Source organism: Eurytemora carolleeae, unplaced genomic scaffold (assembly GCF_000591075.1).
Source record: "Eurytemora carolleeae unplaced genomic scaffold, Eaff_2.0 scaffold1526, whole genome shotgun sequence".
NCBI lineage: Eukaryota > Metazoa > Arthropoda > Copepoda > Calanoida > Temoridae > Eurytemora > Eurytemora carolleeae.
In genome coordinates, this window is record NW_019397428.1 from 825 (window position 1) to 20,762 (window position 19,938).

At 37.1% G+C, this 19,938-nt stretch overlaps 2 protein-coding genes across 3 annotated transcripts; both read right to left on the bottom strand.

The window, feature by feature from the left end:
- Positions 1 to 3,524: 3,524 nt before the first annotated feature.
- Positions 3,525 to 4,499, bottom strand: LOC111714234 (uncharacterized). Of its 2 annotated transcripts, XR_002767917.1 has the most exons (5): positions 4,236 to 4,499; positions 4,055 to 4,138; positions 3,935 to 3,994; positions 3,692 to 3,874; positions 3,525 to 3,631 (listed from the first exon to the last, which is right to left on the bottom strand). XR_002767917.1 is itself a non-coding variant. In XM_023489296.1 (4 exons), exons 1-4 carry the CDS (start codon positions 4,335 to 4,337, stop codon positions 3,803 to 3,805), a joined length of 318 nt encoding a protein of 105 aa, XP_023345064.1. In that variant the 5' UTR covers positions 4,338 to 4,499; the 3' UTR covers positions 3,525 to 3,802. The 2 variants fall into 2 exon arrangements, 1 of the variants encoding a protein (XP_023345064.1); XM_023489296.1 differs by having other exon boundaries at positions 3,525 to 3,874.
- Positions 4,500 to 9,117: 4,618 nt separating this feature from the next.
- Positions 9,118 to 13,773, bottom strand: LOC111714235 (2-acylglycerol O-acyltransferase 1). Its single transcript, XM_023489297.1, has 5 exons — positions 13,705 to 13,773; positions 11,146 to 11,234; positions 10,638 to 10,700; positions 10,162 to 10,188; positions 9,118 to 9,253 (listed from the first exon to the last, which is right to left on the bottom strand). The coding sequence occupies exons 1-5, from the start codon at positions 13,762 to 13,764 to the stop codon at positions 9,133 to 9,135; spliced, it is 360 nt and encodes a 119-aa protein (XP_023345065.1). The 5' UTR covers positions 13,765 to 13,773; the 3' UTR covers positions 9,118 to 9,132.
- Positions 13,774 to 19,938: the final 6,165 nt, after the last annotated feature.

Below are 19,938 nucleotides of genomic sequence, written 5' to 3' on the forward strand. Positions count from 1 at the left end.
TTTCTGGATTCAGTTAAGATAAAACTAAGCAGTACCGAGGATTCTTGGAGTGAGGAGTTTAAGAATATGTTCAAGTTATTATCTGTTAGCAGAAGTCCTAGCCTGGTTGATCTAAAAGATCTGGATGAGCTAGGAAGTATATTTAGTATTACCATTGGTTAAACTGATGTTGATAAGATGGGGAAGATCCTGAAACTGTTCCATGAAGCACTATTGTTAAATGCTAAGGCTTTCTATCTGATGCTAGATTTTTATTGTGATCTTGATGTTGAAGGTCATAGATCTCATGCTAAAGCACAGGGTATGGTTCCTGCCAAGTTACATTTTGGTAATTTTGGAACCTTTCTTGAGATTAATATCCCAATGACTCCTGATAAAAATCTGGTTATGGAAGGAGAAGGAGTTCCAGACTGTTTGAATGAGTTTTTCAATCAGGAAAAACTTTTGTTTGTGGGGAACAATATGGCTGAAAACATTGATCAAATAGAGTTTGCATTGACCCTGTTAAATGGAAGCACCTGGAAATTTACTGGTAAATGGTTGGACACCTGTGTTCTCTGGACATCATTGGGAGGCTGGTCTAAATCTGTGGGATTGGCAAACTTTAGATATCAAACTTTGGGAGGATTTCTCCTTAAGCATTTCAAGTTAAGTTGTGCTCCAGACTGGGCTCTAGGTCATAAGGAGTTATCCTGGAGTATACAGTTTATAACATAGGAGACATAACAACTATCATGGGAGCTCTCTATACATTCTTTCTAGTATTTGTGCCAACTTTAATCCCTTCAAAGTCAGAATTCCTCTCTGATATTAGTTTGTCCTCTTACCAAGCATCGCAGTTCATCCAGGACATAATTATTACTCAAGCTCAGAACCTAGAGTTCAATTGTTCTTTGAATCAATCCCACTCAGTCAACCCTCTACTTCACAGGTTCATATCCTCAGACTCTCCTCTTTATGGGTTATCCTGGATCTGTAGGAACTTGGTATCAGTGTTAAGGCCTCAGTGGAGATGCACCAATCCAGAGATTATCTCTGAGTTTAAAGTTCTAGCAGGCTGTTTAGAGTGTTTTTGGACTGATTTAGGTCTAAGTAATAATGCTGCTGTTGATAGCGAGTCTGATCTAGATCTGGAACTGCACTGTGAGGATGATATTGAAGATTATCAGCTTAGAAATGATCAAGTTAGAGATGATCAAGTTGGAGAGGATCAAGCTCAAAATGTTCAAGCTGACCAGCAGTTGAATATCGGAAGAATTTCTAGGTATTCAGTAATGTTGTAAACCCCAAGTTTGATTCGGTCTACAGCAGAATTTAAAACGCAATACTTAACTCTCTTAGTTCACATATATTATTTCAAGTTTATCAATAATTGTATATTTATATTTAGGAGATCAGTATTTGGTCCCAAGCCCCACTTCCTGTACTCCAGCGGAATACTAACTATGCTGAAGAGGCGGCCTGGTACTTCCTTAGGTTCCCTAACTGTTCCATGATCTTAATTGGATCTCTAAGTTGATGCTGTATCTGCTCTAAGGTCCCTTCATTTCCAATTGATGAGGATTCATCTGCCTCCAACCCTGGTAGAGCCTCATTCTCTTCTTCAGATTCATCCTCAAGGCGAGGGACATCATCCGGGTCTACTCTGTAATCCCCCTTCTGGGGTTCACCTCTCTCCGTCTCTCCTTCAACAAGATCATTCCCTCCTTCATCCAAAGAGCTCTCAGATACTTCAGCATCAGACTGAGCAGGAATCCATACACCAGGATCATTAGGGTCATCCTCGGAGGATGAGATGGTTATAACCTCCATTGCAGCTAGCGCAACCTCTGTGGTATTGTTAGAGATATTTCTAGCTTTTAATATACTTAGATAATAAATACTTATTTATCTTTTTAGTCATTAAGAGTTAGTATCCTTTAAGTAGCCTCACAGAGCTATTTGTTTTACTTAACGATATAAAGCTTTAGCAACTTTTAGGGTATTTTAGTTACTTAGCTATTAATATAATTGAGAACTATCTAGAATTGGTTATAATGCCTGAACTGGCTTAATTGCCTTTAAATCCTTTAAGAGGATAAAAATAAACTGGCAAGAAGTAAATGCCTGAACTGGCTTACTGAGTATAATACTTCTAATCCTTATTGCGAAGGCAAGCACATATGCTAGACCTGAAAGTCTCTATAGCCTGCGGTACACCCCCAGAGCTAGTTACAAAGCCTTGCCACAATTCTTTGAATCTAGGGAGCTCATCGCAGGTTCGGTCAACTGTTGTTCTGTTGACCTCCTGGCCCCACGCCCATAGCTCCCTTAGTTCGCTTGCAACAGCTTTGGGTGTATACTTAGGGCTACAGATAATTTCAAGGCGTCGAAGTATATTTCTAGGAATCAGGGGCCCCACCGGAAGCCAAGCCAAAAAATTAGCCCTAAAATCGAGATCGTATTGAAGGAACACTTCAATATCGGCTTTCCCAAATCCTTCAACCCTTCTCAAATACTCTTGTAGGTACAGTTCTACAACACTGCGATCCTGCCACACTACTTCTGCCTGAGCACCATCCAGGGTTACATTTGGAATTGGTACATGCGTCCACTCGATTTTATTTTCAAACTCAACCCCCCATGACTTAAGCTTCCGCTGGAGAGTTTTCATATCCCTGCGTGAAGCTTCAAAAGCAGCCTTGTATTCCTCTGAAATCCGACATAACATGTGTACAGAAGCTCTTGTGACCGCAAGATATTTCCCACTCGGTAAAAGATGCATCGCTAAGACTGTCCCCACTTCATTTGAATCAAAATCCATCTGTGAATCTAAGGGTTGCACCCTCGAGCGAGCTCTAAATCGCGGGACTTCTGACACATTTTCTGCCGAGATATCAGATGACGACACCGGAGAATGTTGAGCCAGAACTGGCACCACAAGTGCTGGAGTACCAAGCTCTGACATCGACAGCTCATCCATCACAGATAAATTGTTCTCTACCGAAGGATGAACCTGAGGAGGATCCTCGCCTTCCTCCTCAGACTCAGACCCAAATAGAGCTGAATTTATAGCTGCCAGATGAGCTGTAGGTGTCAGAGCTTGAGACTCCAGCCCGTGGGGTGACAGTCCCAGTGCAACAGTCTCTGGCTGACTACCCTTGAAACGCCGCGATTCTTCGAGTCGATCAGCTTTTGCTTTCATAGCTAGCTCCCTTTCCATACGGTCCTTCTTTCTCTTTTCCAAAACCCCAACCCTGTTTTTCTCCCTTTCCCCCTTACTAAGAGCCGCAGGAAACGTTGGAGGGTCATAAGGCAATGACTTACCACCCCCCGCTACAACCGAAAACGGGCGTGTGGTCGTCCGCGAATCGATATCTTCCAGAAAGGGAGCGAAATTCATGGCGTTGGGCCCAATGACATTGCCTTTACGCTTTTCATTATGCATTACATTTTTCAAAGCAACACGACAATTTAAATTTAGAGGGGGTGCCCCTACTTCCCCATATGGACTGACCAGCGTGTGCTGCTGCACAAAGGGCGGTGCAAAAGCTCCCTTATTCACAGGAGTTTCTCTTGCAGGAGGCAGTGGGGTCGTCAAGTCAGGGGTATGCAGGAGGGTTGGAACCCAACGACTGGCTGGGGCCTTAGTCTGAAGAAATAGAGTTTATTGACATGAAAATAATTCACATAAAGATTAACATTAACATACCTTTCCTCTCCCTGACACATAGGATGGCTTAAGGAGGAGACGAGTCCTGAGACCAGGACCATTCTGAAGAAATAGTGTTTATTCACATGAAAATAATTCACATAAAGAGTATCATTGACCAACCTTTTCTGTCATGCCTCTGGGAGCTGGGTGTGCAGGAGAACTACAGGTCTCCAAAGCATCCTGAAGAATTTGTGTTTATTCACATGAAAATAATTCACATAAAGAGTATCATTGACCAACCTTTTCTGTCATGCCTCTGGGAGCTGGGTGAGCAGGAGAACTACAGGTCTCCAAAGCATCCTGAAGAAGTAGTGTTTATTCACATGAAAATAATTCACATAAAGAGTATCAGTGACAAACTTTTTCTGTCATGCCTATAGGAGCTGGGTGACCAGAAGAACTACCGGAGGAACTACCAGGCTTCAAAGCAGTGGGAGGCGTAACCTGAAGAAATAGTGTTTATTGTCATTCGTTTTCGGAATTAACCACTCCACAAACTTATAACCATGCACCACCACCCACCAAATTATCATTGACAAACCTGTTCTTCCTCCAGCTGCTTCTCCATCTGCTTCTCCATCTGCTTCCCCACCTTCCTCTCTCTCCTCTCTCTCCTCTTCTGCTCAAGAAGCTCCTTCCACATCCTGTCCTTCTTCTCCTTCTCAGCCTTCTCCTTCTCTGCTGCTTTAACCTTCACCTTCTTCAAAGCTAGGTGACTAGAAGAACTACCGGAGGAGCTACCAGGCTTGAAAGCAGTGGGAAGCGTAACCTGAAGAAATAGTGTTTATTCTCATTCGTTATCGGATTGAACCTCTCCACCAACTTATTATCATGCACCACCAACCACCAAATTATCATTGACAAACCTTTTCTGTCATGCGTATTGGAGCCAGGTGAACAGAAGATCTACTGGAGGAATTATCAGGCTTCAAAACAGTGGGAGGCTTAACCTGAAGAAATAGTGTTTATTCTCATTTGTTATTGGATTGAACCACTCCACCAACTTATAACCATGCACCACCACGCAATAAAGCAATCTGTCAATCCTTCTGGTACATACCTTTGTTTTCCTTTTAACAAAAGGAGAGAGTATCAGTGAAGGTAGGGTCGGCATGTTGCGGACAGGACTAGGACCCGTACGAGAGGACTCTGAAGAAATCAGTTTATAGAATAGTATTATACATGCAAAGTCACATTTAGATATACCTCTGTATACGCTAAGCGTTTCTTGAGTAGAAATGCACTACTTGCTGATTTCGGGCGCATTTTCTTGGATCTCCCCATTCTTTCTGCAAAATTTTAAATGGTAGCAGTGTGCAAATTCTGGCTCCCACATCTGTCAAAAATAAATTAAACCAAAACTCTCCATCACAGTGTTTCTTAATTCAATGCACCCAAATTTTTCTTCACAATTCAGGAATCCAATTCCAATTCCAATTCCAATCCACCAACCTTTCGGCTCGCACTCTACCGGGGAAACCAATTCCTCACACGGACAATCGAAACCCACTCAGGCTCAATACAGGTCGAGAGTATACGTCCCAGCCTTACAGCAGGGACCCTCTCTCACTGTTCAAGTATCTTAATGAGTCTCACTGACACCCTATCCCACATCGAGCCTAAGTCCAGACTTTCCATCACTGTTCTTAATCTATCTCCCTATAAAGGAATCTATCAAAGAATCCAATTCCTTGCATGAACATTTGTAACCCACTCAGGCTCAATACAGGTTGAGAGTATACATCCCAGCCTTACACCAGGAACCCTCTCTCACTGTTGAGGCGCCGTCGTGAGTCACACCAACGCTCTAACCCACATAGTTGTTGTCAAGTGTATGACAACATCATAAATAGCAGTGGCAAAAAACCCGTGCTCTGTGAGTTGGGCGCCACCAGCCTTTGGGTTCCAGTATACACAAGACACAAGGCCCGACTTGAAAACTCAAAAAAATCCGCCAAATTTGTCTCCAATTCGTGCCAGTTGCGTGTTGCAATGTAAAAAGTCAATCACTGTCCATGCGCGGATTTTCAACTTCAGCGGCTGGGGCAGCCCACTTGCACTGNAAGTTTCTACATATGTTTCTCCTTGAGAGGATGGACAAATACTGATCTATTCGAAGCCTTGCCGGTACATGAAATAACGGTTAATATATCTGATATCGTTAATTTAGTCTACTCTGTCGGATTTACTACTACAGCGGTGTATTTATCGTATCTGCGACAGATTACTATGGCGGGGAAAATTTTGTATATACTACAGCGGTTCAGAATTTCCGAAGTCGTATATACGATAGATGTACTATGGCGGGGAAAATTTTGTATATATACTATAGTGGTTCAGAATTTCCGAAGTCGTATGTACGACAATTATACTATGGCAGGGAAAATTTTGTTTCTACTACAGAGGTTCAGAATTCCCCGCCATCAAAACTGCGACAATTGCACTATGGCGGGGACATATAGTATATACTATTGTGGTACAGTGTACCCCCCGCCATCGCATTTACGACGGCGGAAAACCAACTCTGGCGAAGATTTAATGTTAGCTGGGTACAGTAACGGGCTCAAGACCCGCCAGTCCCTGGGTTAAAAAAATCTGCCAATTTTGTCTCCAATTTGTGCCAGTTGCGTGTTGCAATGTAAAAAGTCAACCAGTCTCCATGCTTTAGCCCGAACTCTAGGCTGGGTGCATGAATACTGTTGCCAAAAATGTTCGAATTTTCAGCTTTAGCGGCTGGGTCGGACCACTTGCACTGGTGGGCGCCTCACCTAAAGTTAATACAAGCTAGCCATGGGAATGGAGAGGGTACCCACCGAGTTTTAGCCTGATTCCTTGAAAACTATAGGCAGGGCCAGTGTGACAGTCTTGCTTAAGCGCCTGTGTATAAGTGCACCCCACAACCCCCAGATTTACGTGTGTAAAGCAATCCGACTGGAACCTGGACCACTTGCACTGCTGGTAGCCTCACCAAATTTTAATACAAGCTAGCCATGGGAATGGAGAGGGTACCCACCAAGTCTTAGCCTGATCCCTTGAAAACTATGTATGGGCGTGTGCGACAGTTGCCAAAAATGTTCGGATTTTCAGCTTTAGCAGCTGGGGCGGACCACTTGCACTGCTGGGCGCCTCACCAAATTTTAATACAAGCTAGCCATGGGAAAGGAGAGGATACCCACAAAGTCTTAGCCTAATCCCTTGATAACTCTAGGCTGGGCAAGTGCAATGAGACCTGCCTGTCCCCTGTGTATAATTGCACCCGGCAACCCCCAGGTTTACGTATGTAAAGCAATCCGACTGGAACCTGGACCACTTGCACTGCTGGGCGCCTCACCAAATTTTAATACAAGCTAGCCATGGGAATGAAGAGGGTACCCACCAAGTCTTAGCCTGATTCCTTGAAAACTCTAGGCAGGGCCAGTGCGACAGTCTTGCTTAAGCGCCTGTGTAAAAGTGCACCCCACAACCCCCAGGTTTACGTATGTAAAGAATCCGACTGGAACCTGGACCACATGCACTGCTGGGCGCCTGACCAAATTTTAATACAAGCTAGCCATGGGAATGGAGAGGGTACCCACCAAGTCTTAGCCTGATTCCTTGAAAACTCTGGGCTGGGCGAGTTCAATGAGACCCGCCTGTCCCCTGTGTATAATTGCACCTGGCAACCCCCAGGTTTACGTATGTAAAGCAAGCCGACTGGAACCTCTCATTATCTTATTATATACTAGCATCAAAACCCCGGAGCGAGCCAAGCAACATGCAGTACCGTCAAGTGTACAACAACATCGTAAATAGCTGTGGCAAAAATGCAATGCTCTGTGAGTTGGGCGACACTAGCCTCTAGGAATATACCTTATTAGTTAAGGTTAGGCTAGTTTAAGACACTTTCTGGGCCGAGCGCTGCGACTAGGATAGGGTAGGGGGCCGAGTGCTGCAGCCACGAGTTAGGTTAAGTTAAGACACTTTCTGTAAGATCCATGATCAAAATTGATAAGAGGGGGGGGGGCCAAAAAAAATGTGCAAATGCTTTTAAGACACTGACAAAATAAAGTTTCTTTATTTTTCCACTGATTTGATTGCGAAGTCAACAAGCTAAAGAATTCATATAAATTTCATAATTCAACAGTTTTTGTGGCATTTCCCACGATATGGAATCTGAAAAAGGGGGTTTGTATAATTTGTAGATTTAATAAAAAAAAATTCCATAAATTTCTAAATAATCTGACAGATATATAATAAATTAAAATTTTTTTAAATTATTTGAACTTCACACCCCCTCAACTTTCACGTCATTTGAATTTGACGTCATATCTGGTTTAAAACGGTTCAAGCCTGAAACATGTGTGTTAGTTTCTAAAAAACTTTTTGAATGGAGATACAGTGATAATTACAGTGAATACGTCCGTTCTAGTTTACAAGTTCTGTCCCAGACCCTCCCACTTATCAATTTTGTGCAGGCCTATAATTAAAACCCATTTTGAGCGAAAACTTCGATGTCAAACTGACGTTATTCCATTTTTTCTTATTACCATGCACTGTATTTAGTCATTATTTATTTGGTTATGTAGTCGAACCAAAACATTTTAGAAATCATTTAAAATTAGTTTCAAGTCATCTTCAATAAAATTTCAGACATAGTTTGAATTGCCATATTGTTTTTGGTTTTCCAAAGAAGAGAAGTTTCCAGATATTTCCAAGAAACCCCTACCTTCTCCTTTCTACATCACGGTAAACTAGAGGTCCTATTTAAAAGTTCAGTGAGTCTGAATTTTAGAACCCTTTTTACACATTTATGTAGATTTTATATATTTTTAGTTTATACTTATTTGTTGGGCTCTGTACTTCAAATATTTAGGAACATATGATCGCTTACGCTATTTTTGACGGGTTAGAAGTGAGAAATCAAAATATTCTTGTGTAGACAGGATGGACTTCTTTACAGATAGTTTTACGTGACCTGAGAGCTGGGATCTTAAAAGCTTAAACCTGAGTAAAACCCGGTCTTTTCGTCTGCTTAGACTCAAGTAAAGCTCAAGTCAAGACCCGGGTTTTGGATGGCCTTGAGTTTAGTAAGAACCAACCGTCTCGGGTTTTTTTCTCTCTTTAAGGCTTGAGTCTACAGCAGCTGATGATCTTAAATTTTGTAAAATCTTTTATATTTCTACATTTAAAATCTCGGGAATGACTTGTAGGAGTATTTCACTGTTGCCGAAGCTCCTCCCTATTCTACGCCAATTTTATTAATTTTGTAATATAAACATACTATGAAAGTAATGTGTCTACTTTCGAAATTTACCTATCCTTGTCACAGCTGATCTGACGGCATTATGTCTGCTACAGAGAGAAAGCTTGCAAAACAGTCTCTCATCGGTCGAATCAGAACCAATCCTGACCTTGGTTCTATCTAAGCCCGAGTTTGGGTTTTAGTCGGGTTTAAGCTATTAAAATCTCATCTTTGGAGTATAGGAGAAGAAGGATTTTTTATAATTAATATATTTCTTTATTACCTTAATGGGGAAAAAATTGGCATAGTGCTTCCATAGAGACCAACCGCGTACAAATCTACAATAGCTTCCACTTTATGCAAATGTACACTAGAGTTTCTTAGCACTCAGTTTTCAAGTATAAAAAATAAGGATATCTTAGTATACTGTTGTAGATCGGATATGGCACTCTATAACTGGAGATACCCTTTCAGTCGGAACGAGTCGGAAAGATGAAATAAAGGAATTGAGTCTTTGCCACAAATTCAGTTTTCGTAAAACCTATATCTTTGCAATCTTATGATGTAAACCATTGATATTTCAAACTTACATTATTTGATATCTAACAGAATTCATAGTTTGAAATATTAAAGATCTACGACATTGGGTTGCAACTATATTGAAATTAGAAAATCAGAGTTTGTGGCAAAAACTCACTTCCTTTGATGGAACACAAAATTAATATTTATTAATTTTGAAGTATTCTTAGCAATCAAATGTTATCAAAACATCATATATATAAACATATATATAAATATAAATCTTTGCAATCGCTTTATGTTATAGAAATAAAATGAATGAGAAAAAAGTACTAGATATTTTTGCAGCTGAAAGTCCATTTAAAAAAAAAGTATTGTTCATATTTGAATATTTAGCGGGAAAATAAAAAAAAATTACAATTGATTAATTAAAATAATAAAAAAAGGTCACAAGTATTTAAACTTCAACATCTTCTAAAATCAATTTTCAAAAATATTTCAAGACTTTGGTGTAAAAAAAATAATTTTGCTTGATTTAAATTTGGACGTTCTAGTTTAAAAACTTGTCAAAAAATTTCAACTGTATAATAATTCTCTTCCCTCAAATAATTGTATATTTGTATAGTTTTAATATATGTTAGCTATGGCAAGCCAAACGGCCGAGTACATTTTTTTTAATTCGATTCGCCGAGCACTTTAACTAGCCCTTGATAAAAAAATAGTAAACCTGACACTCCAGCCATGTCTCCCGCCTCTGAAAAAATCTTGCTCATTTAAAATTTGGTTGAAAATAAATCCACGAATTTTTTTTTAGAAATTGAGTCTTTCCCACAAACTCCGATTTTCTAATCGATCTTAGCAACTTATGGTGTAAACCTTTTGTATTTCACACTTATTATTTGATCTTTTATAATGCATATTTTGAAATATCTTAGGTCAACAATATTGAGTTGCAAAGATATAGAGATTAGAAAATCAGAGTTTGTGGTAAAGATTCAATTCCTTTGTTGACAACCAAGTAATGTTATGAAGAAAGTTAAATTAAAAAAATTTTATTTAAGGATCATTTGATATCCTGAGTCATTAACCTATGCAAATAAACTCAAAAAACATTTGCTCCGATTTGAAAATATAAAACAATAAGAAATTTTTTTCGTTTTCAAATTTTTTCACCATTCTCGAATAATTATTATATTTTTTAACCTGTTACACGTGTCTAGATCGTAAATATACCAGGTCATATAAAGAACAGATACCCACCAGAATCTAGACAGATAATATTCTTTAAACCTAGTTTCTCCTCCTAACCTATCTTATCCTTCCTACCTATCCTCTCCTCCCAACCCTTTCCTCTCCTATCTTCTCCTCCAAACATATCCTTTCCTCCCAACCCTGGTCTCTTCTATGTTTTCCTCCCAACCCGGTCCTCTCCTATACTTTCTTCCCAACCTATTCTCTCCTCCCAACCTATCCTCTCCTCCCAAACCTATCCTCAGTTCCAAACTTGTTCTCGCTTCCCAACCTATTCTCTCCTCCCAAACTTATTCTCTCCTCCCAAACCTATTCTCTCTTCCCAACCTATTCTCTCCTCTCAAACCTATTCTCTCCTTCCAACCTACATTCTCCAACCTAGCAACTAGTTCCAATCTTAAATCAATTTTTAATAGTTTATTTTTATTTATAAACTGTACTGCTGAGAAAAAACTCAAACCTTGTAAATAAAACAAGGTAGAGGAGCAGAACTGAAAATCCAAGTCCAAAAAACAGAAATGTGGACATCCAGTATAGAACTGCTACAGTCTAAATATCCAGTATAGAACTGCTACAGTCTAAATATCCAGTATAGAACTGCTACAGTCTAAATATCCAGTATAGAACTGCTACAGTCTAAATATCCAGTATGCAACCAAGTGTCAAAGACCTCAATATTTTAAACTACAAATTCAGCTTCATCAATTGAATTAAAATTGAAATATAAAAGGATTCCAGTTTCTGGTATACAGATATAGAAATTAAAAAATTAGAGTTAGGGGCGAGTATTCCATTTTGTTGACAATAATAGAGTTTCACTTCTACATTTTAGTAAAGAATGAATATTCCTGGATTATATTTAAAAGTTACTTTTATTTATGTCTATGATATGAATCAGCGGAAATAAAATTCTTATCATTGAAAACAATATTTATGGAAGATTGCAACAAAATGGCAGTGCATCACCATGGATTGAAAAAATCTCAGGGTAAAACTTTTGAATGGGACAGCGCTATGTGCTTCAGCGACTGAACTCGATATTCAGCGACCTTTGAGTAAATATTAACTGTATAATGGGTGGGGGGTCTGGATCTATGTATACTGGGGGCGTCCCATGGTATAGGGTTGCAATGCATGGGCAAAGACCAATTTTTCAATGCCAGCTTATTATAAATTAGACCACTAACTTTAATAGTTTGGGTGCTAGAGATGTTTGAAAAAAACGTCGGAAAAATGTAAAATTAATTTACTTTTATTTTTGTCAGATATTTTAGATCTGTAGCTTTAATAACAAAAAATTTATGGGCTATATTTTAGATGTTTTTAACACGAACCGGCCTTTTTACCGTCCTGTACCCTACCCTCTGCGTTAAAAATAATGGAAAAAATCCTTTAAATTACTTTTTAGGAAAAGTAAAACAATTTCAAGCTAATAGTGTCAAAAATGAGAGAGCTAGGGAAAAAACTTGGGGAGGGGGGTCGCTTAAGGTTAACGCGCTAAATCGTGGCGAGTTTCCCCCAATGGGGTTTTTCTATCTTTGTGTTGAATTCAGTTTATTTTCTCCATTGTCTTTGAAGCATAAATCTATAAGTCACTTGCATATGGAAACCACAATTGAAAAATCGATTTATAGCTAAAAAAAGAAACATTTTGGTCATTTTTGATAAGACAATTAAAGGATTAAAGAGTACTTTTGTGATCAGAACTGCCCCGAGAAAAATAAATAGCAGAAATGTTATTAATGAAAATAATTTTGTGACACCTCCAAAAAGTTATTAAAATCATATTTCTGTGGTAATTGTTTCAAATATCTAAACCCTTTCTAAACAATTTAAAAATTGTAAATACTATATTTGGTAAGATTAAGCTTCTTCATTGAATCCTTCATTTATACTTATAAATAACTTTAAAGAGACTGTTGGCGTAGTTTGACCCTCCATGCAAAGATGGCGAGGCCTGAATCCAACGGTGTCAATAAAAGCTTTGTCTGATCAAGTATGACTTAGATATCCACTTCTTTATAATTTGAAAAACTGCTTATTTTTATTTGTGGTTTCTTTACAAAAGTGACAATATCTCCCACATTATTGATCTGATAAGGGTTTTGAAGGATACCGTTGCAATCTTCGCATGGACGGTCCAGGACGGTCACTTGAAACTACGCTTACAGTACGAACCGGAAAACTGTGGAATAGGAAGACGACAATTTTTTAATAATTAAGTGTTTGATGTTTTGACAAAGTAAATAGTTTAAATAGATTATTTCAAATGGGTTTGTGTACACTGCACAATTGCTGTGTCTATATTTCATTGGACTATTCAAAGTCATAACTTAATTCTAAAAGTCGTCTTACTATTCCAGAATTCTCAGTGCAAGAATTGTTTACGAGAAACTTCACACTGCTGGATATTAGGAAAATATTCTCGAAATTCTCATTGTATTGAACCCCACGAGGTTTGAGTGTTAGGGTGGAACCATTAGATTTTGATTTATTTTGCAAGTTTCTATTCCTCTCCCACAAGCTTTAAATATAAATATTTACAGGGTGGATAGGAAAAATTATTCTTTTGTTGTTTTACTCAACAATTTATTATTCGATTTTTTTTCAGTGGTACCCAAAAAAGATTGGAACAGGAAGACGATTGATAATCTTAATTTAAAATAGTTTAATAAACATGAAACTTGGAAATTTTGCAATGTACACTGTACAGTATACAGTGTACACTGTACACTGTATACTGTACACTGTACACTGTACACTTTACACTGTACACTGTACACTATACACTGTTCACTGTACACTGTACACTGTACACTGAATAGGTTGATTTTCTAGCTACTAGTGAAACTATTTCCTTTAAAATATCAAATACAGATAAGATTTTCAATTTTATAGGAATTTTTTATATAACTATTTAGATTTTCGTTGATAAAAGAATTATCAAAAATTGATGCAGACATAGCAATAAATGAGGAAAAAAATTGTGCTGCCATTTTGTTTAAGATAATGGTAATACCTGGACCCGCCGTTCTAAAGGTGTTGACAAGGGAGCGAACTCCACACCTAGAATCCGCATTTTTAATCTATAAAAATATCCAGACTGTTCGGAAAATTATGCAACAATTTTCAAGGCCGGGAAAACTTAAAATAAAAACATTGGACATTAATTTACCTGACTTATTTATAGACATTTTACCATTTTTAGATTAAAACCCTTAATTTTAGCGCCGGTTTTTAAAGAGTAAAAATGTCAAATCCTGTTAGGTTCACGGTGCCTGTTTTACAAATCTTTTTAATTGTTCGGCATATTTTCTTCTCTGTTTTGATCTCTTACCAAAAATACGTCAGTCACCCAAAGTCAAGTAGGAACAATCCAAACTTTATGTCTTAATTTATATTCACAGCCCTTTAGTAACTTAACAATAATGGATTGGAAAATTTTAGTTTGTGGCAAGGACTCAGTTTCTTTTGTTTTTAGTCAAAGCATTAAATCATTAAAGGTAAGGTCCGAATGCAAAGAATGTGGATCGGAGATAAATTTTTTTTTATCGTCATATTTTAAATCATATTTAAAAATCACATAATTGTAACTTTTCCCTTTAACAACATAATATCTACGTTGTTTCTTAAACATGATATATCATCTGTACACTGAGCAGTTCTGAGTTGCCAGCTGATTATCAAATAGTAAACATATATTGTAAGCATTATAGATAACAATTAAGCAGATATAGAGATAGAAGTTGCTTCAAAACTAAGAAAAATTTAAATTCTAAGATAAACTGATTTCTTGCTTCAAACTCTAATTTTCTGATCTCTTTATCTTTCAACCAGATATTCAACCCTTGATATTTTTAAACTTTGACTTTTTAACGTACAAATGTTTAAAATGTCAAGTCAATTAGGTCAATGAGTCAATCAGGTTGCAAAGATTTGAGTTTAATAAGCATTTCCTTTCCAAATTTATTTTGAAGATAAACCATGAAAAGTTTTTGATCTGCTGGATATGAAAAGTTATTGATCTGCTGGATATGAAAAGTTATTGATCTGCTGGATATGAAAATTTATTGATCTGCTGGATATGAAAAGTTATTGATCTGCTGGATATGAAAAGTTATTGATCTGCTGAATATGAAAGATGATTTTCAAAGTATAAAATTTTTATGAGATAATTTTTTTGTGTTTTTACGTCGTCGAGCATTTTTTAATTTTGTGAAATTAACAAAAGTAAAACAAAACAAAAGATAAGACTCTTTTCTAATTAATTTAAAATCTGACAAGATTAGCTAAATATTGTGCTCCGGTTAGATATATCAGGGTAAAATATTTGTTAGAACGGAGGGGAAGGAAGGGGAGGGGGGATTTAGCTAAATATTGTGCTCCGGATAGATATATCAGGGTCAAATATTTGTTAGAACGGAGGGGAAGGAAGGGGAGGGGGGATTTAGCTAAATATTGTGCTCCGGATAGATATATCAGGGTCAAATATTTGTTAGAACGGAGGGGAAGGAAGGGGAGGGGGGATTTATCTGTAAACAAAGCCAATTTACTGCACCTTAAAGAATAATCATCACTTTTTTTGAAGAAAAGGTCAAAACTTATGTAATAAATAGCGCTTATATACAGTAGAAACTTTTTTTCGCAATCTCCCATCGCACTTTACAGATATCTCCAAGTACTAAATCTGTGACCCTCAGTGCAAAGAGAAAAGGATCACTTGAAGTTACGCCCACAGTCTCTTTTACAGTACAAAAGTTCCAACCTTAAGTATTTAATCAAACAATTTAATTAATTCTTATTAGATTAAGTTGAAGTCGTTAATGTGAACAAGAGAAGTGGTTCAACTTAGCATACATAGTTCAACCTTTTCTCGAATTAAATCATGTCCATGGTCTACTGCAAGGTTGTAATGAAAGGAAAGTTAATTGCAGTTGCCTATACTCTGCGTACATATTGAAACCAGTTCTCTTTGGGCGGAATTTGTAAGCAAGAATAGATGAATCAGTGTTCGTTTAGTATCCGAGGAGGTGAAAGCCATTAAATTTTGATAATTTTGATAATTAGCATAATATTTTACTATGACCAGAATATTTCATTGATATTTTATATGAAAGATGGATCCCATTTCAGGCTTCGACATCCGTCGTGTTTACTTTACAGCCCAGAGACAGTACACTGCAGTACAAAAGATGCGCACACCACTGAAATAACTTTCCTTGCATTACAACCTTGGTCTACTGAATGTACGCCATTTTTAACCAAAATAATTTCCAACTAAATTTCTAATTATGATATTTAAGTCCCTTTTGATGTTATAATTCCAGATAATTGAGTATTATTAATGAATCCCAGCTATTTATCTGACTAAAGAGAAACACACAAATGCTTTAATATCCCTAAAGAAAAATCATTTAATTTTGAAAAGGTATAAAAGACAGATGAGTTTATATGATACAATGTTTGAATTACAGAAAATTTTGGATAAACCTTACTAACTTTCATCATGCCTGGTTTAATTGGGCTTTCAACGACTGAATAAAAACTATCCCATAAAAAAAGAACGCTTGAATGTAATATAGATTTTTTTCTTTATTATGAAGAAAATGCGGAGAAATGTATACACTATACAACACTACACAATACAATACATAATTTATTCAATCATTGAAGAATAATCTAGCAAAGCTGGCTCAAGGAGCTCATAGAACTCAAGGTTAAAGATCTAGGATATGAGAGTGCAGGGACATCTTAATTAAAAAGACAATTTTTTTGTTTAAAATAAACAACCCTGTAAAGAAAAGTTAACAAAAACTCCGTAAGGCCGGGGATGAAAACCTTCTAAAAATATTAGCAAGGGGTGTTATTCTATAATTCTGAAAAGAAAAGTTTAAAAATGTGTCCAGAAGGATGTGGGGGAGGGGGTTAAGGTGATGATGGATGCTGAACTGTAAGAAAAGCCTGGGAAGGGACGAGAGGGGGTGGGGTGCAAAGATATTATACATATATAATATTTATGTCAAATTACTAAAAGTTGGGTTGGGAGGGGGGGGGGGTTAGGTGATAAGACTCTTAACCCTGTAAAGGCTGGGGGGTCTGAATCTATGTGTACCCCCCAATAGGCATAGGGTTGAAATACATATTCATAGCCCAATTTTTCAAGGCCAGCTTATTGAAAAAATTAGACCGATAACTTTCATAGTTCAGCAAGGCAAAGTTGAAAAAAATGCCAAAAAAATAAGATATTTTTTTGTTTTAATTTTTTTTACACAGACCGGATTTGTTACTGCCCTGTACCCTACCCTTAAAATTACTATTCATTAAAAGTCACAAAATTTCACGGTGATAGTGACAAAATTAGAGTGCTTGGACAAAAAAAAATATGGGGGTGCACAAACGCCCCCCCCCCCCCTGCCTGTTTAGGGTTAAGAAAACATCATTATTTTTTTACTAAGAGAATATTATTATAACAATGTATTTTCTTTAAATAATAATGTTTCTTGTTGTATAAAGATAATGTTTAAGATTGACTTATTGTTCTTGGAAATGAATATTGAATGATTTCCGGAGATTATGAAAAAAATGTATTTTTTAAGGAAAGTTTATACAAAATTTTATTGGATAAATATATTTTTAATAAACAAAAAAACATCCTTAAACAACTATTGGTTAAAACTTTTCTATCGTTTTTGTTATTTTGAATGTGGTATGCAAATACCGCAAGCACCCTAGCTGTAGAATTGTCTGTACGTCTCCCCCGCCATTTATTAGTTAGTCCTCACGAAATAAATGTTTTTCCAGAAAATTTAATCATAGAAGTGCAAAAAGGTAGTTTTCCAGGAGCCTGGGTGGTTTCGGGGGTGTCAGTTCATTGACCCCCCCCCCCTTAGTGAAATAAGGGGGTACTCCGTCCCGTCTTACCGTCGACTTACCCTTGTCTTACCCTCTACTTACCCTTGTCTTACTCTCGTCTTACCCTCGTCTTACCCTTGGCTTACCCTTGTCTTACCCTTGTCTTACCCTTGTCTTATCCTTGTCTTACACTTGTCTTACCATTGTTTTACCCTTGCCTTACCCTTGTCTTACCCTCGTCTTACCCTTGTCTTACCCTTGTCTTATCCTTGTCTTACCCTTGTCATACCCTTGTCTTACCCTTGTCTTACCCTCGTTTTACCCTCGTCTTACCCCTCGTCTTACCCTTGTCTTACCCTCGTCTTACCCTTGTCTTACCCTCGTCTTACCCTCGTATTACCCTCGTTTTACCCTCGTCTTACCCTTGTCTTACCCTCGTCTTACCCTCGTCTTACCCTCGTCTTACTCTCGTCTTACCCTCGTCGTACCCTCGTCTTACCCTCGTCTTACCCTCGTCTTACCCTTGTCTAACCCTTGTCTAACCATTGTCTAACCATTGTCTTACCCTTGTCTAACCCTTGTCTAACTTGTCTAACCCTTGTCCTACCCTTATCTTATCCATTTCTTTCCCTCTCAATAACTTGTCCTGCCCCTTTTTCTCCCTCATTTGATCAACCTCCTTTACTTCCCCTTAATTTACAGTTTACAAGTTTACCAGATTACCAGTTTACCAGTTTACCAGTTTACCAGTTTACCAGTTTACCAGTTTATCAGTTTACCAGTTTACATGTTTACCAGTTTACCAGTTTACCAGTTTAAAAGTTTACCAGTTTACCAGTTTACAAGTTTACCAGTTTACAAGTTTACCAGTTTACCAGTTTACCAGTTTATCAGTTTACCAGTTTACCAGTTTACCAGTTTACAAGTTTACCAGTTTACCAGTTGACCAGTTTATCAGTTTACAAGTTAACCAGTTTACCAGTTTAAAAGTTTACAAGTTTACCAGTTTACCAATTTACTAGTTTACAATTTTACCAGTTTAATAGTTTACCAGTTTACCAGTTTATCAGTTTACCAGTTTACCAGTTTACTAGTTTACCAGTTTACCAGTTTACCAGTTTACCTGTTTGACAGTTTACCAGTTTACTTGTTTACCAGTTTACCAGTTTACCAGTTTACACGTTTACCAGTTTACCAGTTTACCAGTTTACCTGTTTACCAATTTACCACGTCATTTTAATCATTTTATACAGTGTTATTACATATTTAGTCTATATATCGTATTAACATTTTCAAGTTTCGGGGAATTTCGACAAAATGTCAAAATCCCCATAACTTGGTGTAAAACTTTAACTAAACTATTGAAAATATTATTGATCAACTGAAAAATTCATATTTAGAATTAAATTCAAGGTAGTTGTCAAACAGATACTAGCATTTGGAGTTTTAAAAAGGACAAAATGATATTTTTTAATGTGACTATAAAAGAAAAATTGATAAATTCCATAATTACCCTTTTATATTATACAAAAACTGTATTTTGTAAAATTTCAGTATTTTATCCTAATATACAATTTTCTATTAATTAAAATCTGAAATATTTCAGTTTGTTGGAAAATATATTGTGTGTATAAAGAGTCTGTACTCTGTAGATTCCATTTGAATAATTATTCTAAACAAGCCTGCAGATTCTCTGTGTTGAAGGTAGTATATAGTTTAATATCATGAATATATGTGCAATTTAATATAGTTTTATTGCAAAATTATGTTTAATACATAAGTGCAGAATGCCCTGATCGTAAAGCAGAATTAAAGCTGAAAGTAGGACCAAGTATTCTCAAGTTTAATGTTTTATTATTCCAAGTTCAAATTAGAAAATAAAAAGAAAATCAAATCATTTCATGTTTTTAACATTAGTTTAAGTATGCGGATGTAAAATAAAGATTTCTTTTAAAGATCTATATGTTTATTTTGTAAAATTATAACATAAAACATTATTGGTTTAAAAATATGTATATATACTAAATATACGTGTTTATAATGACATTTTACATTTATATATATTTTCACTGTCTATTAAACAAAGATTAGTTCTCGAATGTGCGTGTACCAACGAGGTTATACCAAATCACTTCTTTTCGTGCTGGAATCTTTTGAGACAAAGCAGGCATAGAAACCCCCCACTTTTGCTCTTGTTCTTTTTGGGCAAAGATTACACTTGTCAGAAGTACAATATCCAAACATACTGTAGGAACTGGAGGAGGGTGCTAGGTTAGATTCAGTGGTAGATTTGTTGGATCCATGAAAGATGGGTTTGAACTTTGGGGAGGGATCTGATCCATCCAACTGGGGGATTAGAGATTCCCTCGGGAAGCTCACATCACAGGATGGGAAAGTTTCT